The following is a 27,929-nucleotide window of genomic DNA, read 5'->3' as shown; positions in this document are numbered from 1 at the left end:
CCACCACGCAGCGTGACCAAGCGTCCTGGTGGACGCGAAACGGCCGTCGCCGACCCTTCTGCAACCCTGAGCACCCACCTCCACCCCATCCTGCACAGTATCGTCATGAGAATCAGGTGATATCCATTTGACATCTCATATTGCACAAGTTGTTTTAATAAATGAGCTGAATGACGGATGGTGCCCGAATCTGCTTCTTGTTTACAGTGTAGAGCTGGTGATGACCTGCTCATCCACCATCAGCTCCATCACAGGCTCGGCGTCTTTCTCCTCCAATGTGCACCAACGACCCTGCTGGAAAATGGCTGCTACATGTTGCTGCACCTCTGCAGTGTGACTCCCCCTAACAGCTGGGCGCCCAGTGCGTCCACGGCCAGTGGCTATCGGCGGAATGGACACTGATGCGGCAGAACTCCAACGGTGGTGGCAATGCTGCACCCTCTCCTCTTGCCCTTGCTTTTCATGCTACCCCTCCCCCGGCTGCCAGTGCCAGCAGACATAGTACAACTTTATATGTGTCCAAATGAAGTGGGGTACTTGTACTGTATTCAAAACAGTAGTACTGTACAGTAGTAGGTAGTAGCAGTAGTAGAACTTCAAATAACAGAGTGACAGCAGAGTAGCATACACTGACACACTAACTGTTTGTCTATCTGTCACACTGTAACAGCACTGCAATTAAAGAAAGCTAACTCAATACAAATTAACTATATATAACTAGTAATAGTAGACTAGTTGTAGTAGTACTAGTAGAACTTCAACTGACAGAGTGACAGGAGCACACACTAACTGTCTATCTGTCACACACTGACTGACTCTAACAGCAGCACTGCAGTAACTATCTGTAGTAAATGAAGCTAACACAGTAGTAGTACTCTCTCTAACAACTAACTACACTGGTTTAGTACAGGTGTTTAGGAGCAATAACGCTAGGTTTAGCACAGAATACAGCACTTGCTTAGCCAACAGCACTGGCAGGGGCGTAGCAATAGGGGTTGCAAAGGTAGCCAACGCATCGGGGCCCTCAACTCCAGTATTAGCTCTCTATTGGTCCTGTGCACATAATAATAATTTCTATAGATACTTTGAATAATAGTAACCATTAACAAGCTGTTCCCCATCCCCTTCTTGCACCTCAGACACTGCAGTTGCCATTGGCAGGTTTTGGTGCGCCGTATCAATTGCTATGTATAGAGTGCTTGGGGGGCGCCATTGTAAAACTTGCATAGGGGCCCACAGCTCTTTGGCTATGTCACTGAGGACTGGAGATGTCAGTGAGCAGTCACAAGCAAGGACAAGATTCTCATCATGGCGCCCGTCTTATATACAGGAGGGGCTGGCCAGGGTTCCCCTCTGTGATTGGTTGCTAGGGCTTCGGCTGGGAGCCCTCTGATTGGCTTAATGACGTCATCTCCGTGGTTACGCTATCCGTATCCGGGTACCCGAACTAGGTATCTGGACTGATTTCCGGATACCTAATACGTATCTGGATTCACTGGAATACTGCATTCCGAATTTGTACAGCTCTCTGGAATCCGTATCCGAGTTCGGATACCAGAAAAAAAGTTTGGATATCTGGATAGTTCAGGTATCTGGAATCTGGATGAGCATCACTGCTCGCAGAACTGCACATAAGCCGCGGGCCATGAACAGATCTGCATAACATGACATTAGGTCCCTGCATGCGCAGAGGACCCAGACTGGCTTCGACTGAGCCCGTTATCGGGGCTCACCGCGGCTGAACGAGAGACAGCAGGAGGACAGTGAGGGACACATTCGTGCTGGTGGGGCTGGAAGAAGCCCCGGGAAAGTAAAAAAAAAAAATACCAATTGCCTGACTCTCCTGCTGATCCTGTGTGTCTAAGGGCTCAAACCCACTAGAGCGATTTTCTGAGGAAGTGATTCAAACCGCTAGCGATTTCCCTAAAGGCTCAGCTAGTGTTAATGGATGGGCCAAATTCCACTGGAGCGATTGCGATTACCAAATTGCAAAACTCAGGACATGCAGCATTTTTAGCGTTAGCGATTAGCGTTTCTGCAATGTAAAGTATATAAACGCTGGCCTAATCGCTCATCAAAACCTGCACAGAGTGATTTTGCTAGCGTTTTTAAGTTACTGCCCAATGTAACAAAATTAAAATTAATTGAAAGGACCAATCAGAATTTAAAACGCTAATCGCTACACAACCGCTGGCGAATTGATTACACTTTTTAAAGTTGCTACCTAAAACACGAATGAAATCGCTTACAAAACACTCATACAAGTAGCTAGCGATTGCGATTAGCGATAGCGCTTTGTAGTGGGTTACAAACCTTAGGGTCCGTTCTCACTTGAGCGGGAATCGCGCGATTCCCGCTCAAGGCAAACCGCTAGCGGTTTTTAAAAGCTGCTAGCACAAGTAACACTATGGCAGTGTTCTTACTGCCGCGTTTGCGGTTAGCGTTAACCGCAAACGTGTTACATGCAGCGGTTTGCCGGCGATTAGCGATCGCAATTGGCATGCATAGCACCGCTAATCGCGATCGCTCCTAAAACGCTGCAGTGTCCAGTTATTTTTTCCACGTGAATCGTGGAAAAATCACTACCGCAAAACGCCGGCGGTAATCGCCGGCGTTTTGCGGTTGTAAGTGTGAAGGGGCCCTTATACTTTTATCCACAGCTCTTCAACAAGCATGCAGATCAGGTGCTCTGACTAAAGACAGACTGGATTAGCTGCATACTTGTTAATGCCAAGCTATTTACTACAATAATTAGCTTGACGTTTTTCTGCAGGGACTTCGGGACGGCATTAACCACCCTGGCGTTCTATTAAGATCGCCAGGGCGGCTGCGGGAGGGTTTTTTTTTTAATTAAAAAAAAACTATTTCATGCAGCCAACTGAAAGTTGGCTGCATGAAAGCCCACTAGATGGCGCTCCGGAGGCGTTCTTCTGATCGCCTCCGGCGGCCAAAAGTAACACGGAAGGCCGCAATGAGCGTGTTTTGCTTACTTCGTCGCCATGGCGACGAGCGGAGTGACGTCATGGATGTCAGCCGACGTCCTGACGTCAGCCGCCTCCGATCCAGCCCTTAGCGCTGGCCGGAACTATTTGTTCCGGCTGTGCAGGGCTCAGGCGGCTGGGGGGACCCTCTTTCGCCGCTGAGCGGCGGCGATCAGGCAGCACACGCGGCTGGCAAAGTGCCGGCTGCGTGTGCTGCACTTTATTTGAACAAAATCGGCCCAGCAGGGCCTGAGCGGCACCCTCTGGCGGTACTGGACGAGCTGAGCTCGTCCATACCGCTAAGGTGGTTAAAGGACAGAGCTCTCTGTTGGTGGGGTCTGATGGCTCCCCCAATGTTTTTATGTAAATATTTATGTTATTATTTTTATTATTACATTTTACTATTTTTTTCAATAATTTATTCCCGTCCCTCCCTCTCCCGCCAGCCAATCATAGCGATCGGCTGTTAAAGGCTTCAGCCTCCTATCGCGCCTATCTCCCCCAGGGGGACAGCCGTGTCACAAGGCTGTCCCCAAGTACAGCTCTGCCTTAGATCACAGTGCTGTATAGCCTAATTAGACGGCGGTTTTGCCGTCTAACAGTCTCCGAGCGGAGATTGCCACTGGGAGACTGAAGGCGGCGCAGAACTCCGCCTTCCAAGTGGAGATGCACACACATTGGCGCGCACAATTTCCTGCTAGCCCCATAGAAAGCCATTCACGCCAATCGGCATGGAGCTGTCCTGGGGCTGCCGCTGCATTTACGCCAATCGGCGTGGAGCGGTCGGCAAGAGGCAAAAGTCCAGATAAAATGCTATCACTACTCCTTCCTCGGCCCATCATACCAACAAACAACTTCCATAAGCTGCAGAAAGTGAGAACAAGAGTTGGGGGGAACTTTAAAGGAACACTATCGATTAACATGTTTTTTTAAATTGAGATAGGAATTGTTTGGGAAGTGCTCTTATGTACTGGTGCATACATTTGACTGCTAATCTGTTTGTTTACTGTTATCAATTTCCTTCCACACTTCCCTGATGCTGATTCTGACGGGCCAGTGAACCATAAGAGGAGGGGGGATTCCCTCACACTCACACTACACACTGTTAATCCTGTGTGAGAGAGAAAGCTCTCACTGCAAAAATGATAAGAAACCATTATGTAAATTGTTGGAAATGTGAGACATTGCACTCTGGGAAAACAATTATGGAGTAAAATATAAGTTTTTGTCAAAATATGTGGTAGCAACCTTCTAAAAATATGGCCTCTATCCACCATTTTTGAGCTGGGAGAGGAGGAGGATGATATTGAACACCAGCTAATTGGGGAAGTTGGTGCACTTATAACTAGAAATATGATAATTAACAACTGGAAAGTGTCAAACCATTTAAAGAGTAACTGTCAGGCTGCAGAAGCTAATTTAAACCTCTATTCTCCTGTGTTAAACAGTTTAGAAGGAAGCTCAAAAGCCATTGTGAAGATAAAAATCTCAGTTACCTTTGATGTGTGCTTATCAGCAAGTCTGTTATAGACCCATAAAGACGCAAGCCGCATACTAAACTGCAAAGCATTCTGGGGCCCTCCCCTCGGCTGCTAATGAGACGTTACAGAAGCTTGTTATAAGTCCAGCGTGTAGCACTGATAAATCTCGGGGCAGAGTACTCTGCAGGAGTCAGCTATTGTTCCTAGCCACATGGCTCATTAATATTCACTGCACACTGTGTTGTTCAAGTAGGAGCTTATCTGTGATCAGGAAGCAGGCAGGACATGACGACACATTTGACAGAAAAACATGGAGCCTGCCATGAGCTGTCAGGAGCATCTATCTCTGCATATACTATATACAAATTCTGTGAAATCCAAATGTGGACAGTGAAATGCATATGTAATGTAAGTACAGCCAATCTTTAGCTGCTGATATATGTGTTTATTTTCTCTGAGACCTTATACCTAACAGCTCCTCTTTAAGATTCAAGAGTGGATAAATAAGATGTGCCTCTTCTTTGAGGAAATAGCTGACGCAGACAGAGAGAGCTACCTTACCATAAGAATAATTGAGCTTAACAAAGGTGATAGAGATACTAGACTGTGAGTCTTTAATGAAAAAGAGCTGAAGTCTATAAACCTAGTCAGGAACCTTATCAACAATCTGGGTGTTCATTGATGAATGGAGCGAATGTTGTACATTTGCGACACTGAATGTTTGCACAAGGATGGTTTTCTGGGGCTTACCTGAATACTATGAGAGAACCGCCTCTGCGCCAAGCTCTGAGGCATCCACCTCAACAGTAAATGATCACAGAACATCAGGATAAACCAGAATAGGAGCAGAACAAGGTCTTGGAATGCCTGACTGGCCACTGGGGGCCACAGAGAAGGACTGGTATTCTTTCTCGTAAGGTCAGTGAGAGCAATATTCTTGGTGGAGTATCCCTTTATAAACTTGTGGTAATAATTAGCAAAGGCCAAGAACCACTGTAGGGATTTCAGGTCGGTGGGTTGAGGCCAGTGCAGCACAGTGAAAATTTTTGCTTAATCCATGGCCACCCTAGAGTCTGAGACAACATAGTCCAAGAACTGAACTTGACTGGTCTCAAAAACACACTTTTTGAGCTTGGTGTAGAGATGATTCTCCTGTAATTTTTTTTAGAATTGTTCAAAGTAGACAACAACAGATCTCCTCAAGAAATCAAAAAATACAGTGGGATGCGAAAGTTTAGACAACCTTGTTAATCGTCATGATTTTCCTTTATAAATCGTTGGTTGTTACAATAAAAAATGTCAGTTAAATATATCATATAGGAGACACACACAGTGATATTTGAGAAGTGAAATGAAGTTTATTGGATTTACAGAAATTGTGCAATAATTGTTTAAACAAAATTAGGGTGGTACATAAATATGGGCACCACAATAAAGAAATGAAATCAATATTTCGTAGATCCTCCTTTTGCAGAAATAACAGCCTCTAAACACTTCCTGTTGGTTCCAATGAGAGTCTGGATTCTGGTTAAAGGTATTTTGGACCATTCTGCTTTACAAAACATCTCTAGTTAATTCAGGTTTGATGGCTTCCAAGCATAGAAAGCTCTCTTTAATTCACACCAAAGATTTTCAGTTATATTCAGGTCTGGGGACTGAGATGGCCATTCCAGAAAATTGTACTTGTTCCTCTGCATGAATGCCTTAGTGGATTTTGAGCAGTGTTTAGGGTCCTTGTTTTGTTGAAAGATCCAGCCCCAGCGCAGCTTCAGCTTTGTCACTGATTCCTGGACATTGGTCTCCAGAATCTGCTCATACTGAGTGAAATCCATGCATCCCTCAACTTTGACAAGATTCCCAGTCTCTGCACTGGCCACACAGCCCCACAGTATGATGAAACCACCACCATATTTTACTGTAGGTAGCAGGTGTTTTTCTTGGAATACTGCTTTCTTTTTCCTCCATGTTATGCCCAAATAACGTTTCATCAGTCTACATCACCTTATTCCAAAATTAAGCTGGCTTGTCCAAATGTGCTTTAGCATACCTCAAGTGGCTCTGTTTGTGCTGTGGGCGGAGAAAAGGCTTCCTCTGCATCACTTTCTCATACAGCATTTCCTTGTGTAAAGTGCGCCGAATGGTTGAACGATGCACAGTGACTCCATCTGCAGCAAGATGATGTAGGTCTTTGGAGCTGGTCTGTGGGTTGCAGAGCTGGGACAAGGTCCTTCAGCACCCAAGGCTGAGACACCAAAGTGCGCCCCTCCATCCCTCCGCCCCAGCCGTCACACACTGATTGCTACTAGACTAAGAGGCGCCCCAGGGCCCCCAACCTCCCCAATACCTTAATCTCTAGTTATCTGACTTGCAGTCACTGCCATGTATCCCATTTTCCTATTTCTTTCTGCTTCAAACACAATTGGGAATGACAACTGAATGAATTGTGCGCCCCCTCCTACACTGCGCCCTGAGGCTGGAGCCTCTCCAGCCTCTGCCTCGGCCCGGCCCTGGTGGGTTGTCTCTGACTGTTCTCACCATTCGTGGCTTCTGTCTATCCGAGATTTTTCTTGGTCTGCCACTTCAAACCTTAACTTGAACTAAGCCTGTGGTCTTCCATTTCCTTAATATGTTCCTAACTGTGGACACAGACAGCTGAAATCTCTGATACAACTTTCTGTATCCTTCCCCTAAACCATGATGGTGAAAAATCTTTGTCTTCGGGTCATGTGAGAGTTGTTTTGAGACCCCCATGTTGCTTCTCTTCAGATAAAATTAAAAGAGGAGGTAAACTTACAATTGACACCCTTAAATACTCTCTCATAATTGGATTCTCCGATGTATGTAGGCCAGGGTCACTGAGCTTACTAAGCCAATTTGAGTTCCAATAATAGTTCTAAAGGTTTCGGAATCAATAAAATGACTGCAAAAAAACTGCAGGTGCATTACAGAGTCCAAACGGCATCACCAAATACTCATAATGCATATCTTGAGTGTTAAATGCTGTCTTCCATTCGCCTCTCTGGCAAATGTGAAATTTTGGTGAAAATCCTAGCTCCTGTCAGTTGACCAAACAAATCATCAATCAAAGCAAGCAAAGGATGCCTGTTTTTTAGTTCGTCCAGAAACGCCCACATGACCCCGAAGAGATGCTGACTCCTGCGTAGAGTCAGACACCCATCCCCACTGACTCCCACAGATGACCAATCCACCAATGGAACCGGGCCGAGGTGAGATTGTGAAAAAAAAATGTTTTAAATGACACACCGATATCACAGATAATGGACAGTAAGGTCACACAGATGTTGGTGTGATGCTGTGTGGGGGTAACACAGCATGTGTCGTGTAACAAATATCAGTGACACTCAATCACTTATGCACAGTATTGGCGGGCTATAATGGTGACGCGACAACACATTACTCTGTCTGTATACGTAATACAGGTGTATTTTGTAAAGCACTGCAAAATGTTATCACTGTATAAATGAGTAAAAACAATAATAATTTATGTAAGTTTGACAATTCTATATTTACAGTAAAGGTGAGGATATTTCACATGATGTATTCTCAAATTTATGTAAAAATTTGCATTATCATGATGAATTGTTCTCTGTGGTTTGAAGGAGACTGTATGGTAACTGTTCTTATACCTTTATCATTGCAGATGCCTTTAGTGAGAGCAGTACAGACGCATCATTGAAATTACCTGAAGCCTCATGTATAGTGGATCCTGAGCTTTTGATCTCTCAAGGTCAACTCTTAAATCAAGGCTGTAAAGATCAAAGTAATTCAGATGATCATTCAAGAAATTCAGAAGCATTTAGGAAATCTTTAATCCATGTTCATAAAGAACATAAAAGAGAAAATAAAGAGGAATTAAATGAAACACAAGGATCAGGTGATAAAAGTAAATCAATATGGATGTCACGTGAGCAGAAGTATGCTCTGACTCCACACAGAGTCTCCTGGATTGAAGAACATCACATTTTGGAAGCTACTTTAAAGAAAGCTAACTCGGAAACTTCTCTAAACTCATCTGATAGTTTCCTCCTTCCTCCTCCACCAGAGCTAGATTCTGTTTCTATAAGTAGTGTTGAGGAAGAAGAACCTTGTTCCTTAAAATCAAAGAGAAAACATTCACATGGTCTTGGGGATATAGTCAGACATAGCCTATTGGCAGTAAGCACAGTCCTAACTGGATTTGTTTCTCCAGAGAAACATGTGGGAAACCGAATTCAGCAACTTGCAGAAGACCCTTCAACTTACCTGGGTGGTACTGTTCAAAAATGTATATGTAATTTGCAAAAAGGGACTGTTCATTATCTTTCCTCCATCCACATGCTACAGGATATTCGTCAACTGCTCACCAGTTTGAGGAATTATTTGCTTGAGAGTAGTGAAATTTGGGAAATTCTGGAACATCAAGAAATTGAAGAATTCAAGATTGGTATGACATATATTCCCTTAAATTATATGAGAGAAAATGTACTATGAATACAGACCCACTGTTAGGAGTTTAAGGGGAAGTAGTCTAATTAATTCATGAGTTAGTATAAAACTCAAAACATACAATAATTAATGAGAAGTGTGGGATGATACAGTTTTGACACACCAGTTAAAACACATACATATCAAGTCTTTGAAACTGGTACATTTTCATAACTACATAATTGGGTTGAAAAAAGACATATGTCCATTGAGTTCGACCAGAAAATAAGGTACAACGCTAGCTTGCACCCTCCCTCAGATATATCCAGGGCAATTTGTAGGTCATAGAGCTCCCAGGGCGAGGATGTATAACTTGCACCCTCCATAGACTTCGGCACAGTGTTGCGATGCAGTAGCCAGAGGTGCACCCCAGTATTAGGTAGTCCCCAGTATAGCTAGCCAGAGGCCCCAGTATTATTTAGCCAGATGTAGCCACCCACCCTGTATGTGTAATAAATATTTGTTGATTGCTAAGGGCAACAACACTACACCTTTGTTTAGCACCATATCACAGAACGTGTGATAAATTGACACTCATCACAGCAGTAGCAATGGAGATATAACTGATAGCCGTTCTTCAAACTTTAAGGAGTTTATTTGACAAGATAGATATACAGGTGTGTTCATCAGCAATCTTATCTTCGTTACATGGTTATTACCTCATCAAAGCAATCAATCTGTGGTAATTCATCTTAAGCGTTTCTTGACCTAGTCCATATCATTAGCTCAGATTGTTTTCTGTTTCCTGGCGATTGTTTACCTTTAGGAAATATGAAAACACTTGATGTTTACCCCGCTGCCACCTGGATGCCGGTACATCTTGATCTGATACAGCGCTCCGGCCTTGACACACAAAATATTCTACTGAACATTGTGCTTCTTGAAGTGTCTCTATTTCTCTCTAAGAGAAATTCTCCTTAAAGAGAAACTCTGCATAGAAAGTCTAGTTTTTACTAAAACCAGTTATCTAAAGTAACTGAAGGCCCAGAATTCAAGTACACCATCCTTAAATTCCAACAGTAGGTAGCCAGAGAACCCCACCCCATTTGGGTGGATAGAGAGGCCTCATTAAGATAGACAGAGAGCCCCCCTCTTTAGGCAACAAGGTAACCTCCCTTTTCAGTAGCTAGATAATCCCCCCCATTTAGGTAGCCAGAGAGCCCTCCTCCTTTAGGTAGCCAGAAACTTTCCCCGCCTTCAGGTTGTCAGAGAGCCTCCCCTTTAGGAATCCGGAGAGCCACCATTTAGATAGCCAGAGAACCTCCCTTTAGATAGCCAGAGCCCCCCCTCCTTTTGGTAGCCAGAGTCCCCCCTTAGGTAGCCAGAGGTACCCCGTTTAGATAGTTTGAGAGCCCCTCTTTAGGTAGCCAGAGAATGCCCTCCTTTTTTTAGTTTTAAAGAGAATTTTTTTGCATTTTCAGGCCACTCAACATGAGTTGCCCAATTATAGCAAGACAACAACAACAAAACCAAAAAAGAACATAAACATTCAGCACATGTTCGTGTTAATTCAGATCCAAACTTGCCAGAGCTTACAAATCTGTTGAACTTTGAATTCTGGTCCAGGCGATGGGTGAAATATATTCATGAACTATTAATCAATGGTGTTTTTAAGAGTTTCATGCAATTTAGGGAGGAGTTTTGCATACCAAGGCACTCACTGTTTAGAAATTTTCAGCTGAGAGCCCCCTCCTTCAGGTAGCCAGAGCCCCCCGTTTATTAGCCAGAGCCACCTTCAGGTAGCCACAGAACCCTGCCCTTTGGTAGCCAGAGAGTACCCCTGTTTAGGTTGCCAGGGAGCCCTGCTGAAGGGTAGCCATATAGCCCCACTGATGGGTAGCCAGAGAGCCTTGCTGTTGGATAGGCAGAGAGGGACAAGTGGGTGAGCACATGCAAGTTGTCACTCACCTCCCGGGATCCACGCAGTGCATGTTCTTCCTTCTTCCTGCTTCTAGACGTCCTGTATCATGGTAATAGCACCCTCTATGATGACATCATAGGACGCCTAGAAGCAGGAAGAAGGAAGGACATGTGGAGCGTGGATCCCGGGATGTGAGTGACAACTTTTGCTGCGCTCAACCCCCGCCACTGCAACCTCCTCCCTCAAACCTCACCGCTGTTTCCAGGGCAATGCCCAGCTCTGCGCTCTGCCTGCCCCTAGAAAAGGTCATGTATTTATCAATTTATCCAGAGGAAGGTGAAAACCCTTACAAGGTTTTGACCTACTAGCCCTAAAGGAAAAATATTATATAGTAATTATAGCCATGGATGTCTGGTTAAGAGCTCTGCCTCTGACATGGGAGACCTGGGTTCAAATCTTGGCTCTTCCTATTTTAGTAAGTAGGCACCTATTCAGTAAGGAGTTTTTGGGCACTGCTACTGCCTACTGAGTGCACTCTAGTGGCTGCCTTACAAGAGCTTTGAGTCTGAAAGGAGAAAAGACAAATACTAAACAAAAAAACTAAACGAATGCAGTTTTTTTTTTTTTTTTTTTTTTTTTTTTTATTATATCTCTAAGCTTTTTTCCCCAGAGTAAATAAGCACAGTTTATTTAACTTTTCCTGGTAAGCCAGACCCTCCAACCCTCTGATCAATGTTGTTGCTCCTTTCTGCACCGGTAAGGGGCCACTGTCAATGCCTCTAGCTATCCCAGAGCAGACGCCTCCAGCGGTCTTGGGAAGACCACCAGCAATAGTTACCATGGTAACTAGGTAATAAACAAACATATTGTATAAGGCCAAACCACCCTTATCCATCCCCAGCAGAAGAGAGGCAATTGAGGTGCTCAGCAATCTGTTCGCGTGGATGAAGGAGCAATTAAGGGTATCAATTTATATTTAAAAAAAAATTTGTGTGATTCCACACGGCAATTTTGAAATATGTATGCAAATGTTGGCAAGAAAACGGAAAATTGTATACTCACCTAACGGTAATTTTCCTTTCCAAGTGCATCCATGGCAGCATACATATGGGTTAAGCCCCACCCATACCAATTAACAGGACCTTAGCTATAAAAGAAAGTGACCCCTAGCGAGCAGCATTCTCATTGACTAGCCGAACCTGAGAACAGCAAAAAGCCAACAAAAGGAAAGGGAGGGAAATCCCTATGCTGCCATGGATGCACATGGAAAGGAAAATTACCGTTAGGTGAGTATACAATTTTCCGTTTTCCATATGCCTCCATGGCAGCATACATATGGGACCTAACTAGCAGAAAAAAAGTAAGGGTGGGACAAGACTTGCTGACCAAAAATAATTTCAATTAACCACCCTGGAGGTAATGACGAGCCTGGCTCGTCCAGCAGAAACATGCTGAAAGTGGTAATGACGAGCTGGGCTCGTCAATACTGCCAGGGAGATTTCCTGTTTCTCTGCACCGCCGGCTCCACTTTTCCCTCATCAGAGGGATTCCCCAGAGTGGCTGGATGCCTGTCAGCACGCTGTGGGTAGCGATCTGTGCTACCCCCAGCGTGCAGAACTAGCATCCAGCCACTCTGGGGAATCCCTGTGCAGCCGGCGGGCAGAGAAAGTACGTGCGGGCAGGGATTCCCCCTTCTGTGCGGAGGGGGTGGCCGGGTGTCTCCCTTTTGTGCAGGGGGGAAGATCCCCCTTCTATGCGGGCTGGTGGCCTGATGTCTCCCTTCTGTGCAGGGGGGGAGATCCCCCTTCTATGCGGGCTGGTGGCCTGGTGTCTCCCTTCTGCGAAGGGGGGGGGGAGATCCCCCTCCTATGCGGGCTGGTGGCCGGGTGTCTCCCTTCTGTGCAGGGGGGGAGATCCCCCTTCTATGCGGGCTGGTGGCCGGGTGTCTCCCTTCTGCGCAGGGGGGGGGAGATCCCCCTTCTATGCGGGCTGTTCGGGGACTCCCCCTTCTGTGTGTGGGGGGGTCCCCTTCTGTGCGGGCTGGCTGGGGGTGGCTCTTCCCTCTTCCTCCCTCCGGATCCCACGTGCATCCCCCCGTACCCCCCCCCCCCCCTCCTGATCTCCTATCCTCCCCGGTATCCAGCCCTACACTACTCACCCGAGGGCTGTCTCCTGCGCCGGCCGCGATTGGCACCCTCCTCCTCCATCGCTGAAGTCCCGGTCTGTGTAACTACAGTACGAGGCTTGGTGACGTCACCAAGCCTCGTACTGTAGTTACACAGAACCGAGACTTCAGTGATGGAGGAGGAGGGTGCCAATCGCGGCCGGCGCAGGAGACAGCCCTCGGGTGAGTAGTGTAGGGCTGGATACCGGGGAGGATAGGAGATCAGGAGGGGGGGGGGTACGGGGGGGACGCACGTGGGATCCGGAGGGAGGAAGAGGGAAGAGCCACCCCCAGCCAGCCCGCACAGAAGGGGACCCCCCCACACACAGAAGGGGGAGTCCCGAACAGCCCGCATAGAAGGGGGATCTCCCCCCCCCCCTGCGCAGAAGGGAGACACCCGGCCACCAGCCCGCATAGAAGGGGGATCTCCCCCCCTGCACAGAAGGGAGACACCCGGCCACCAGCCCGCATAGAAGGGGGATCTCCCCCCCCACCCTGCGCAGAAGGGAGACACCCGGCCACCAGCCCACATAGAAGGGGGATCTCCCCCCCTGCACAGAAGGGAGACACCCGGCCACCAGCCCACATAGAAGGGGGATCTCCCCCCCACCCTGCGCAGAAGGGAGACACCCGGCCACCAGCCCACATAGAAGGGGGATCTCCCCCCCCACCCTGCGCAGAAGGGAGACACCCGGCCACCAGCCCGCATAGAAGGGGGATCTCCCCCCCTGCACAGAAGGGAGACACCCGGCCACCAGCCCACATAGAAGGGGGATCTCCCCCCCCACCCTGCGCAGAAGGGAGACACCCGGCCACCAGCCCACATAGAAGGGGGATCTCCCCCCCCCACCCTGCGCAGAAGGGAGACACCCGGCCACCAGCCCGCATAGAAGGGGGATTCCCCCCCCCCCCCCCTGCGCAGAAGGGGGAATCCCCGACCAGCCACCAGCCCACAAGGAAGAGGGATCCCCCCCCCTCCCCTGCACAGAAGCCGCCGCAGGAGACAGCCCTCGGGTTAGTAAATCGGGGCTGGAGGAGACTGGGGGGTGGGGGATCGGGGGGGGGGGGGGGCGAGGGGGGACACCTGGCTACCTATACATCTGGCTAAATAACTGGCTACCTATACATCTGGTAAAACATCTGGCTACCTATACATCTGGCTAAATAACTGGCTACCTATACATCTGGTAAAACATCTGGCTACCTATACTTCTGGCTAAATATCTGCCTACCTATACATCTGGTAAAACATCTGGCTACCTATACTTCTGGCTAAATATCTGCCTACCTATACATTTGGTAAAATATCTGCCTACCTATACATCTGGCAAAACTATACACCTGGCTACACATCTGGGTCTTATATTCACCATTGGCGTGCTGATCCCTCGTTGCGTACCTCTGATAGCTTCCTCGGTGCCTTCTTCCATGTCCCTTGGCAGATTTTGCTTCATGTCCCCCGGCGATCAGCGTTGATGACACCAGGGTCACACAGTGTCATCAACATCTCACAGTAAACACTTTTTTTTATTTTAATTTAATACAATATCCTGTATTGAATTCAATATTTAAAAAAAAATGATTGCAAAAAAAAAAAAAGGTTGACAATTATTGGAAATTAATTGAACCACTTTTTGCACGGAAATCCTGGGGAAATAGAACGCCAGGGAGGTTAAGGCTTTAACAGATACAGAAATAACTTTCTTTCTAAATTAAACTGAAGCGGAGGCTACTGGATTGACTCTGAAATGGGCAATGAAAGTATGGACAGAGGACCAGTTGGCAGCCTAGTGAATCTTTGCCCGGATAGCGAAGGTGGCACAGGGGACAGCTGAGAAGAGTGCACTGTGATGCCACCCAGAGGGACAAGGTCAAAAACACCCTGATAATAGGCTAGCCTTAATAAAAGGCTTTGTTGATTCATTTTAGCCATGAAGAGATCTTTTGAGTTTGATGTTAGCTGGCTCTTTCTCATACCTGATGGAATTATGAAGAGCTGTTCTGATTTCCTAAAGCTCCCTTGTTACATTCACATAGGCTCTAAGTGTTCTTGCAACATCTAGAACATGCAGACCAGAGGAATTTGCATCCATAAAAGATGGCACTGTCCGATCCTGATTAAAGGGAAGCCCGGAAGTGAAGTGCTGTAGTGGTCTCAAAACTACTGAGTAGAATGTCAAGAATGAGCCCCTAGATCCTGGAGCTCGGAAACTCTTCTGTCCAAAGAGATAGCGACTAGAGGCATAGTTCTTAAGGTTAAGTCTCATTTCCTGCAGTCTTCCACTGGGTCAAAAAGAGGTTTTGCTAGGTAACTGAGAACCTGCGCAGTTCCCACTTTGGAAAAAGGTTGCAATTAGGATGCTTGTTTTTGGTGGCAGCCTTCATAAATTGCACTATTAGAGGGTGAGAGACCCAGCATTGATCCGTCAAAGCAGAGATAGCATAAACCTGCACTTTGAGAGTGCGAGCCAGTTGTTTTTCTAGGCCAATCTGGAGGAAGCTAAGAATATGTTGTGCTGGTGGAGACATTGGATCAACATTATTTACCAGAGCAATTGTGAAAAAATATTTTCCAGTTTGTGGTAGTTTTCCCTGCTTTTAGCAGTGTGTTTATCAATGATTCTGAGTTTACCAGGTCTCTAAGCTTCCTCCCACAATCCTTAAGCCATTAAATTAAGGGATTGAGGAGACAGATGATAAATTGAGTCCTGGGACAGGGGGTTTGGTCTGACTGGAAGAGGAATAGGAGGTTCCAACTTCAGGCTCCAAATTAGAGGGACTCATGGCTGGCATGGCCAAAATGGACCCACCTCCAGGAGTACCACTTGTTCTAGGAGGAGTCTCCTCAGAATTGTTAAGATAAGTGGAGTTGGAGGAAAAAAAACAGAGACCATTCAGAAATGTCAGGTGTTGCCAGAGCACCCTGAGCCCTTGAATGTGGGGGCGAATCTCCTCGAGCTGGCATTTAGTTGATGTAGGTTGCCATCAGGTCCACCTACCCAATGGTCACAGATCCCTCTGGATATATTTTATTGAGTGGCCACAAGCTATTGCCTCAGTCCCCTTGATTGAGAAAATTTGCCGCAGAGTTCTGAGGCCCTTTGAGATAGACTGCCATGATGCTGCAGAGATTGCTCTCTGCACTGGAGATAATATTGCTGACCTCTAACATGAGGAACAGACTCCTTGTGTCCCTCTGCTACCTGATATCAAAGACTGACGTCTCATCCCAGTGATGGCTGAAGGTCTGAAGCACCATATAAGCCACCCTGAGTTTGAGTATATTTGCAGTGATCGATCAGCTTTGTTTTGACTATTTTACTTAGGCTAATACGACCTGTAGACATGTCAAACCATGCTTGCATCTTTACGAGTTATGGGTGAATGATTGGTTAATAGTTGTTGAGCTTGTGTTTAGCCACCACCGCAGACAGTCTCATCGTGGGAGTGAGAAGAGAGTACCTCTGGTGGTTTCATTGATGGAGAAACCCTAGTTGGAATGGGCAGATGTGCCAGTGAACCCATTTGACCATCTGGATTGTAGATGACGAAGTACCCAGGAGGTGTATACAACACCTTGATTAATGAATATAGTATGATAATCAGCACTCGCGAACTTTTGCCAGCAATTTTCTCATCTGGTTACTACATTGGATATAGACTGGAATCTTGCTCCCGGAAAGATTAGGTCCTCAGAAGGAGTGAGGTGGCTTTCCTCCTTGTTTGTTAACCAGCCAAAGACAGACAGTGTTTGAATAAGAATCTGTTGCTAACACAGTAGAGCCTTGGGATCTGAGGGTAGCAACAAAAGATTGTCTAAATAGTGATAAAGTCCTAACTTTGCTTTCTCAACTGAACCACCAGACACACTAGTACCAAAAAAGGTTGTCATGGCTGTGATAATGTCGAGAAGGAGGATGGTTACTGGAGAAGAATGTTACCAACTGCATGGTGGAAAGAAGTTTGAAATAATGAATGTATCTGCCAAGTCTATTGAATATATTCAGTTCTGTAAGGGAATGGCTGGTCCATTCATTTGTTGTAACTCCATCTTGAATGTTTTCAGAAAGATGAAGATTTAGGAATTTCAGATCCAGTACTGAATGCAGATCACCTGACTTCTTTACAATGAAGAGAGGAGAGTAGACTTCCTGAAAGCGCTCCTCTTCTGGAACCAACATAACAGCCGTTTTCTGCAATGAGTCATGAATGTAAAAGAGCAGGTCTCTGTAAAGACAAAGTGACTAAGTGGTGGAGTAACCTTGCACATCCAAGAAAAACTGAACCACTCTGTATCTGTGGCCCACTTGTCCTTTATTGTTTTTGTCCAGATAATATGGAACTGCTGAAGTCTTGCAGCTACTATCTGGACTTCAGAATTGTCAATAGGACTCTGCGCTGACTGCTTTGTGAGCTTATGGAGATTAGCATGTGAAGTTTGCCAATTCCTATGGTCTGGTCTTTCCTTCCGCAATGTCTTCTCTCCTCTGGTATAATACCAGCCTTGGTGACTGTTGGTTGCCAGATCCAACTTGTTACTAAAAAGATTTCTTCCATCAAACAGAATTTTGGGGATCAGCAGACTAGATTTTTTATTATTATTATTTTTTTAACAGGTCAATTCACTGTCATGCAAAAAGCCTGGCATATTAAGTGGACTGGACAAAATCTATAGCCGCTTCCCTAATAAACTTAGAGACAATATGAAAGTTCTCTAAGCTGCCAGGATAGAATCAGAATCCTTGTCCACTTCCGTGGCAACTGAAGATAGAGCCAGGGCTGGTTTACATGCCCCTCCAGTAGGCCTATCACTGTGAGACAGGGGAAGCAGGGAGACGCTGCAGGACCTGGAGAGGCTGAAGTATGCCTCACATCAGAATCAGAATCAAGTTTATTTCGCCAAGCATGAAGGGTCATGCCCGGAATTGTTTTTGGCACAGTACAAATAGCTCAGGAAGAGTACAGAGAGAGAGACAGCAGTGAACAGCAGGCATCAGGTTAACAATACATTGTCATATACATCAGGCATATACATCATATACATTGTCATATACATCATAGGCATCAGGTTAACAATACATTGTCATATACAACACGTTCCCAGTGTGTCGCTGAGATGTCTAGTAGTTAGTAGGTAGTCAGTCTTATGGGCTGGTTGACTGGTCAGCCATAGCGCAGCTAGCGTCACCGCTCGTTGTGGCTTGCTTTGAAGGTAGAATGTGGAGGGAATTAAGGAGACTGACTGCCGAGGGGAAGAACGAGTTCTTGTGTCTCATGGTCTTAGTGGATATGGCCCGTAGCCTCCGGCCCAAGGGCATAAGGTTGAAGTAGCGGTGGCCTGGGTGTGAGGGGTCACTTGCAATCCTCAGTGCCCTGGATCTGAGTCTCTTGTTGTGTAGTAGGGCAAGTGAGGGGAGGGGGCACCCAATGATCCTCTCTGCTGACCTGATGACTCATGGAGCCTGAGCAGTCAGCAGACAGAACAAAAGATACAGGTGAGAAGGTTCACACTGAACACTCAGCAGCACTGAATACCCAGCAGGAGAGGCTGAACTATGCCTCACATAATGGAGCCTGAGCAGTTGGCTGATGGTGTAATGGTTAAGGGCTCTGACTCTGACACAGGAGACCAGGGTTCGAATCTCGGCTCTGCCTGTTCAGTAAGCCAGCACTAATTCAGTAGGAGACCTTTGGCAAGTCTCCCTTACACTGCTACTGCCAATAGAGCGCGCCCTAGTGGCTGCTGCTCTGCTCTGGCGCTTTGAGTCCGCAAGGAGAAAAGCGCAATATAAATGTTATTTGTCTTGTCTTGTCAGTAGTGGTATACACCATCGTTAAATCTATATCAAGTTAATGGTCTAGGACATCTTAAAAAGTAATCAAGACTTTTAACCTTACACTGGCATGCAAGACACATGACTGACATGTCCACCATGGAAGCGAACGCTAGGACTGGAGAATTTTCTTGAAGAAAAAGGATGATGTTTGGAAAGTCTGCTTTTTCAGGAAGGACTTTCTCCTTACCTTTTCCCATTCATCTTTATTTGATCTCTTTCAAGACAGGAAAGGAGAATGATAATTATTTCAGACGTTTCTTAGGCTGGAGAAGGGTTTCCTCTTCCCAGTGAAAGGCTTCACAGATGGTTTGGATAAAGGAGAAATAGAAACCAGATATCTGTATGCTCACTCTCATTGGATTCCTGCTAAACCATAGATGATTGAGGATATTCAGTATCTACATTGATTTGCTGGGAGGATGCTTGGGGGCCAAAGAGCCTACATAGGAGTCCATTGATTCCTGGACAGCCTGCTTTATCATCTTGGATGTGTGCATCTGGTGGAACTCTGGCTCTTTTCCCATCTGGTGGAAACAGATCTACTTTACTGATTTCCCTGGCATGGTTCTGTCGCCACAAGCCCAGCAATCTGGGGGGCTATGGTGCCTTTAACTGGGACCTGATCCTCCAATCCCAGGGAGATTATTTACCTGCTCCTTGAGCAGGAACCTGAGTGATGATATAAAGATGTAAAGCAGGATCTCAAATGATGACAAAGAACTAATGTCCTAGAACTGTGGTGGGAACTTGCCTTCCTTTGTTCTCTTCTTCCTGGGCTTGTATATAAAAAAGTACAGCCCATTTATGGAAGGTGTGCTCTCTTTTTTTGTAGAAACCTACACTTACCTGTATGACTCTTACCTATTGACCTTAGAATTATCTGTTTCTGGCATAGTGTGATCCAGAATGCAGTCCAACGGACCGCAAGAGATGAAATAAGTAAGATAAGAGGTACATAAAACGTAGCAGAAAAATAAGAAATCAGATAATACTTTCATGCAAGGAATGCTATGTCATTTATATTGCACATAGTACACAATACTGTTCATATAACTGTTTATAATGAGAATGGCAGATGATAAAATATAGTACATAGTGCTACCAAGATACTTGGAATAACTTACCTCCTCCTGCAGCTTGAGAAGCATTACATTAGAGGGACACAGCAAATAATAGTGCCTTTACCTTTAAACCAGACATAGAGGGAGGTAGTGTTGCAGCCAGCACAGTCCTGTGTGTATCCAGCCTTGTGAGAGGAGGGGAGGATAGCTCAGCTGTGAGGAGATCTCTGGTGTGTCCAGAGCAGGGATTGGAGAGCAGTTACTGCAAACACTTCCTGGTCTGATGGCTGTGCATTCCAAGCTGGAATGCACTCTAAGCCATGTGCTTCAGAGCCTATCACTGTGAGACAGGGGAAGCAGGGAGACGCTGCAGGACCTGGAGAGGCTGAAGTATGCCTCACATAATGGAGCCTGAGCAGTCAGCAGACAGAGCAAAAGATACAGGTGAGAAGGTTCACACTGAACACTTGGCAGCACTGAATACCCAGCAGGAGAGGCTGAACTATGCCTCACATAATGGAGCCTGAGCAGTCAGCAGACAGAGCAAGAGATACAGGTGAGAGGGATCACACTGAACACTCAGCAGCACTGAATACCCAGCAGGAGAGGCTGAACTATGCCTCACATAATGGAGCCTGAGCAGTCAGCAGACAGAGCAAGAGATACAGGTGAGCAGGGCCGGATTTGTGGGCAGGCCCCCAAGGCGGGTTCCTAGGGCGGGGACTGCACTGTCACTTCTAGGGGCGGGTGGGGAGCCGCACATGCAATTCCCTTTGCCAGAAAACCCTTGTCCTTCCTGTTCACAGCTGTCCGCAGAGTAAGCAGAGTGCTTCAATCATCTGTAGCTCAAATTGTTTACTCGCAGGCTGCCCAGGCTCTCTCTCTCTCCCTGCCGTTATTAGACACTGATCTAGCAGGGGAGAGAAGAATGTGCTGTGTGTCTGCAGCCGCCCCGCCCCCGCCCCTCTGCACGGACACAAACAGAAGCATGAGGGAACAGGAGGGACAGCGTGCTGTGCTCCTGTGTGCTGGGGAGTGCATGAAGGTTGCAAGAAAGTGAGCTGTGAACGAACAGTAGCATGCTAAGGTACCACACAAGAAGGGCTAATACTGTTTTTCTGAATGCCAGAAAACGCTGTGATAAGGGACATGTCGTGCAATCCTATGCAGTGCTGTGTGCTGCTGGCCACCATCTTATCACACTTATTTTTTTCTGCTCTATAGAAAATTATTATGACTTTACAGGCAAAGTGTAAAAAATGTGTCTGTATGTCATATAAAACTAAACTCAGTGCAGAAATCCTGAAGATATTGAGGTTGCCAGTAGTTTGGAATTGGGCTGTGTGGATTTCTAGCAGGGACAGAAGCAGGAGGATAAGGCCTGGTTCACATGGGTTTCAGCAAAACAGCTGACAGCGGCTTATAGCTGATGCAGAATGCTCTTTTAGAACAGAAAAGTGTTCAGTATAGGTTTCTGATGATTTGTTGTCCTGCCGTGTTTTGAGCCCCTTGGTGGACATGGAAGCACAGGAACGCAGCCGCACCTGGACACGTGCATCCAAGATGACAGAAATCTGCTGTGACTTTTATGTGAACAACACTTTTGTCGACCACCGAAAATGCTGCGTTTACCGCCTGTCTGAATCCAGCCCCAAGAATTCAGAAAAATCCTGTGTGTAGATTAACTGTTCCAATAGCTGAATGCGAGAGAAATTTAAAGGACAGACATGGTCATCAGTTATGCTGAGTCCACACTATGCCGCATTGCCAACATGGACAGTCAGCGCAGATCTGATACACTCTGCTGTGTCCATTCATTTCTGTTTTCTGTGTGGTGTCGTGCAAGACAGGTAACAGAGAATGATATGTTCAAAATGACATCTTCTGCAGCACATTACAGAGTACATAGTCATGTAACTGACTGTCCTCAGAGTAGCTCACACTCTAATCCTACCATAGCCATAGTCTAATGTCCTACCATATTATTATTATGTATTTATATAGCACTGACATCTTCTGCAGCACATTACAGAGTACATAGTCATGTCACTGACTGTCCTCAGAGGACCTCACACTCTAATCCTACCATAGTCATAGTCTAATGTCCTACCATATTATTATTATGTATTTATATAGCACTGACATCTTCTGCAGCACATTACAGAGTACATAGTCATGTCACTGACTGTCCTCAGAGGAGCTCACACTCTAATCCTGCCATAGTCTAATGTCCTACCATATTATTATTATGTATTTATATAGCACTGACATCTTCTGCAGCACATTACAGAGTACATAGTCATGTCACTGACTGTCCTCAGAGGAGCTCACACTCTAATCCTACCATAGCCATAGTCTAATGTCCTACCATATTATTATTATGTATTTATATAGCACTGACATCTTCTGCAGCACATTACAGAGTACATAGTCATGTCACTGACTGTCCTCAGAGGAGCTCACACTCTAATCCTACCATAGTCATAGCCTAATGTCTACCATATTATTATTATGTATTTATATAGCACTGACATCTTCTGCAGCACTATACAGAGTACATAGTCATGTCACTGACTGTCCTCAGAGGAGCTCACAATCTAATCCTACCATAGTCATAGCGTAATGTCCTACCATATTACTATTATGTATTTATATTGCACTGACATCTCCTGCAGCACATTACAGAGTACATGGTCATGTCACTGACTGTCCTCAGAGGAGCTCACAATCTAATCCTACCATAGTCATAGCCTAATGTCCTACCATATTATTATTATTATGTATTTATATAGCACTGACATCTCCTGCAGCACATTACAGAGTACATAGTCATGTCACTGACTGTCCTCAGAGGAGCTCACACTCTAATCCTACCATAGTCATAGCCTAATGTCCTACCATATTATTATTATGTATTTATATTGCACTGACATCTCCTGCAGCACATTACAGAGTACATAGTCATGTCACTGACTGTCCTCAGAGAAGCTCACTCTAATCCTACCACAGTCATAGTGTAATGTCCTACCATATTATTATTATGTATTTATATAGCACTGACATCTTCTGCAGCACTGTACAGAGTACATAGTCATGTCACTGACTGTCCTCAGAGGAGCTCACAATCTAACCCCTACCACAGTCATAGTGTAATATCCTACCATATTATTATTATTATTATGTATTTATATAGCACTGACATCTTCTGCAGCACATTACAGAGTACATAGTCATGTCACTGACTGTCCTCAGATGAGCTCACAATGTAATCCTACCATAGTCATAGTGTAATATCCTACCATAATATTATTATTATGTATTTATATAGCACTGACATCCTCTGCAGCTCTTTACAGAGTGCATAGTCATGTCACTGACTGTCCTCAGAGGAGCTCACAGTCTAATCCTCCCATAGTCATAGTCTTATGTCCTACCATATTATTATTATGTATTTATATAGCACTGACATCTTCTGCAGCACATTACAGAGTACATAGTCATGTCACTGACTGTCCTCAGAGGGGCTCACAATCTAATCCTACCATAGTCATAGTCTAATGTCCTACCATATTATTATTATGTATTTATATAGCATTGACATCTTCTGCAGCACATTACAGAGTACATAGTCATGTCACTGACTGTCCTCAGAGGAGCTCACACTCTAATCCTACCATAGTCATAGTCTAATATCCTACCATATTATTATTATTATGTATTTATATAGCACTGACATCTCCTGCTGCACATTACAGAGTACATAGTCATGTCACTGACTGTCCTCAGAGCTCACAATCTAATCCTACCATAGTCATAGTCTAATGTCCTACCATATTATTATTATGTATTTATATAGCACTGACATCTTCTGCAGCACTGTACAGAGTACATAGTCATGTCACTGACTGTCCTCAGAGGAGCTCACAGTCTAATCCTCCCATAGTCATAGTCTTATGTCCTACCATATTATTATTATGTATTTATATAGCAGTGACATCTTCTGCAGCACATTACAGGGTACATAGTCATGTCACTGACTGTCCTCAGAGGGGCTCACAATCTAATTCTACCATAGTCATAGTCTAATGCCCTACCATATTATTATTATGTATTTATATAGCACTGGCATCTCCTGCAGCACATCACAGAGTACATAGTCATGTCACTGACTGTCCTCAGAGGAGCTCACACTCTAATCCTACCATAGTCATAGCCTAATGTCTACCATATTATTATTATGTATTTATATAGCACTGACATCTTCTGCAGCACTATACAGAGTACATAGTCATGTCACTGACTGTCCTCAGAGGAGCTCACAATCTAATCCTACCATAGTCATAGCGTAATGTCCTACCATATTACTATTATGTATTTATATTGCACTGACATCTCCTGCAGCACATTACAGAGTACATGGTCATGTCACTGACTGTCCTCAGAGGAGCTCACAATCTAATCCTACCATAGTCATAGCCTAATGTCCTACCATATTATTATTATTATGTATTTATATAGCACTGACATCTCCTGCAGCACATTACAGAGTACATAGTCATGTCACTGACTGTCCTCAGAGGAGCTCACACTCTAATCCTACCATAGTCATAGCCTAATGTCCTACCATATTATTATTATGTATTTATATTGCACTGACATCTCCTGCAGCACATTACAGAGTACATAGTCATGTCACTGACTGTCCTCAGAGAAGCTCACTCTAATCCTACCACAGTCATAGTGTAATGTCCTACCATATTATTATTATGTATTTATATAGCACTGACATCTTCTGCAGCACTGTACAGAGTACATAGTCATGTCACTGACTGTCCTCAGAGGAGCTCACAATCTAACCCCTACCACAGTCATAGTGTAATATCCTACCATATTATTATTATTATTATGTATTTATATAGCACTGACATCTTCTGCAGCACATTACAGAGTACATAGTCATGTCACTGACTGTCCTCAGATGAGCTCACAATGTAATCCTACCATAGTCATAGTGTAATATCCTACCATAATATTATTATTATGTATTTATATAGCACTGACATCCTCTGCAGCTCTTTACAGAGTGCATAGTCATGTCACTGACTGTCCTCAGAGGAGCTCACAGTCTAATCCTCCCATAGTCATAGTCTTATGTCCTACCATATTATTATTATGTATTTATATAGCACTGACATCTTCTGCAGCACATTACAGAGTACATAGTCATGTCACTGACTGTCCTCAGAGGGGCTCACAATCTAATCCTACCATAGTCATAGTCTAATGTCCTACCATATTATTATTATGTATTTATATAGCATTGACATCTTCTGCAGCACATTACAGAGTACATAGTCATGTCACTGACTGTCCTCAGAGGAGCTCACACTCTAATCCTACCATAGTCATAGTCTAATATCCTACCATATTATTATTATTATGTATTTATATAGCACTGACATCTCCTGCTGCACATTACAGAGTACATAGTCATGTCACTGACTGTCCTCAGAGCTCACAATCTAATCCTACCATAGTCATAGTCTAATGTCCTACCATATTATTATTATGTATTTATATAGCACTGACATCTTCTGCAGCACTGTACAGAGTACATAGTCATGTCACTGACTGTCCTCAGAGGAGCTCACAGTCTAATCCTCCCATAGTCATAGTCTTATGTCCTACCATATTATTATTATGTATTTATATAGCAGTGACATCTTCTGCAGCACATTACAGGGTACATAGTCATGTCACTGACTGTCCTCAGAGGGGCTCACAATCTAATTCTACCATAGTCATAGTCTAATGCCCTACCATATTATTATTATGTATTTATATAGCACTGGCATCTCCTGCAGCACATCACAGAGTACATAGTCATGTCACTGACTGTCCTCAGAGGAGCTCACACTCTAATCCTACCATAGTCATAGTGTAATGTCCTACCATATTATTATTATGTATTTATATAGCACTGACATCTTCTGCAGCACATCACAGAGTACATAGTCATGTCACTGACTGTCCTCAGAGGAGCTCACAGTCTAATCCCTGCCATAGTCTAATTTACTACCATATTGTTATTATGTATTTGTATACCAGTAACATCTTCAGCAGCACTTTACAGAATAGATAGTCAAGTCACTAACTGACCAAATGGAGCGTGAGCAGGCACCCTAAAACAAAAAAACCCAAAAACAGAGACAATGGGAGCCCCAATGGTGCAGTAAATCACAAGAGTATGAGTGGGGAAAAAATGGGAAATAGGATACTTACAAAGGGAGGTTGCAAAGGGAGAACCAACCACTGTAGTCAGGTCGAGATCTATGACCCCGACCCCACTTGGGTATCTAGGCTAGCCGGAGGCAGTCACACTTTTAGGTAAAAGAACCCTCTATGGAACCCACAGGGTGTCCAGGGGTATCCCCCTCCCAGAGAGAGCATTTTAATATGATTTTTTAAAATTTAATTTTATCATTTTTGTGTGCCTTTTTCCCTTTTATGTTACTAATTGACAATTTAATCACTGTAATTTTGTGATCAGTAACCCTAATTTGATACTTAATTTTATGCATTTTCATAGTCTCAAATTCCTTGCCTGAACCTAAATTTCCCAGGTGTCAAGCCTGTAATCTCTCCTAACTACCTTTATGTTACTTTTAACTCTCCCTTTTCAGAAATGCCAACACTGATTTATTAGCATCTAACCTCCCTGCTTTCCCATGTCCAATGACCCTATTCTAACCCCGCTGTGGTCATGGGGCGGCTGATGATAGTGGGCCTTGGGCGGTAAAAAGTACAAATCCGGCCCTGCAGGTGAGAGGGATCACACTGAACACTCAGCAGCACCAAACACCCAGCAGGAGAAGCTGAACTATGCACCACTAACCTGTGGAACTGCAGACAGGAGACAGGAAGAAAAAAAGGTGAGTAGGATCACACTGTGCTCTGCAATCGTATTTAAGCCATGCAGAGAAGCCATAAAGGGTGGAAAAGATCATTTAGATCAAGCTCCCACCATCACCCCAGATATAAGGTCCCTGAATAATTTGACATTTAGTCATGACAACAGGGCTGCGACCAGGAGAGGCTGAACCTGGCCGGAACGCCGCAGGAATGTCGGCGAGGTAAGAGTAAAATAAAAATAAATAGCGATGAACCACTAAGGAACCTGTTCGGAGGTGAGGACAAAAATGAGAATGCTGCTCGCTAGGGGTCACTTTCTTTTATAGCTAAGGTCCTGTTAATTGGTATGGGTGGGGCTTAACCCATATGTATGCTGCCATGGAGGCATATGGAAAATTATTTTTCTATCAATGTGAGAAGAAGAGTCTTCCAAGCTGTGCACTTGTCCCATAACCGCCAGATAACTGGTCTAAAGATCAGTTCTATAAATTGGTCCATTTTCTAGATACTTTAAAACCAAACACCCACTGCAGCAGAAGATCTGTATGAGAGGATGCTCCACCAGTGTCCAGTGTGAAAATCGGGGATTCTCCAGGTGCTTGAAACTCCTGAGTAGTTTCTGAATTTTCCAATGATATCTAGTGCGGCCAATAAAAAGAAGGAGGCATGTGCCAGAGTAAACAGCTGATTTTACTGAACGTCTTGTCAAATGTCAATCCACTAAGGCTGTTACCACATGGAAAAGTAAAATGACTACCTAGTGAGGTAAATTACCAATTTGAGTGGTAAATACCTCAATAAATTTCAATTCACCAAGAATAGAGCATTTGGTAAAACAAGTGCGATGTTTGGTATTTTAACTGCAGCCATTCAGTAAAATGAACAGACATAGGAGCCAGCCAGGGCCACATTTGTGCCAACGCCGCACAGGCAGTGGCCAAGGGTGCAGAAGGGCAAAGGACGGCCTTGTACTGGAGCAGATAGCAGCCTGATATGCTGCCGGCCACCTGTCAGAGAGATCACAGACCCGGTCCACGGCTGCTGCCACCTGCTGTGACTGCCTGGACTCATGGTTCTCATGCAGCGTTGCAAGGGAGCATCCGAGTATATAAGGCTGCAGCATGACTCTCCTCTCCAGGCTGAAGGT

The 27,929-nt window shown here is 44.9% G+C and overlaps 1 protein-coding gene across 3 annotated transcripts in view; it reads left to right on the top strand.

Annotated features, from left to right (window-relative positions):
- LOC137546854 (ras and Rab interactor 3-like) overlaps positions 1–27,929 on the top strand; it is a 272,031-nt gene that overhangs the window by 58,253 nt on the left and 185,849 nt on the right. For 2 of the 3 annotated variants that reach the window (XM_068269792.1, XM_068269790.1), the window contains exon 3: positions 8,124–8,906. In XM_068269792.1, coding sequence (XP_068125893.1) covers positions 8,124–8,906 — 783 coding nt within the window. Of the gene's footprint in view, positions 1–8,123; positions 8,907–20,128; positions 20,315–27,929 lie in introns of those variants that run through there. The other variant, XM_068269793.1, reaches the window with a different exon arrangement.

Source organism: Hyperolius riggenbachi, chromosome 2 (assembly GCF_040937935.1).
Source record: "Hyperolius riggenbachi isolate aHypRig1 chromosome 2, aHypRig1.pri, whole genome shotgun sequence".
In the NCBI taxonomy this organism is placed as follows: domain Eukaryota; kingdom Metazoa; phylum Chordata; class Amphibia; order Anura; family Hyperoliidae; genus Hyperolius; species Hyperolius riggenbachi.
This window is presented reverse-complemented; position numbering and strand designations above follow the sequence as displayed.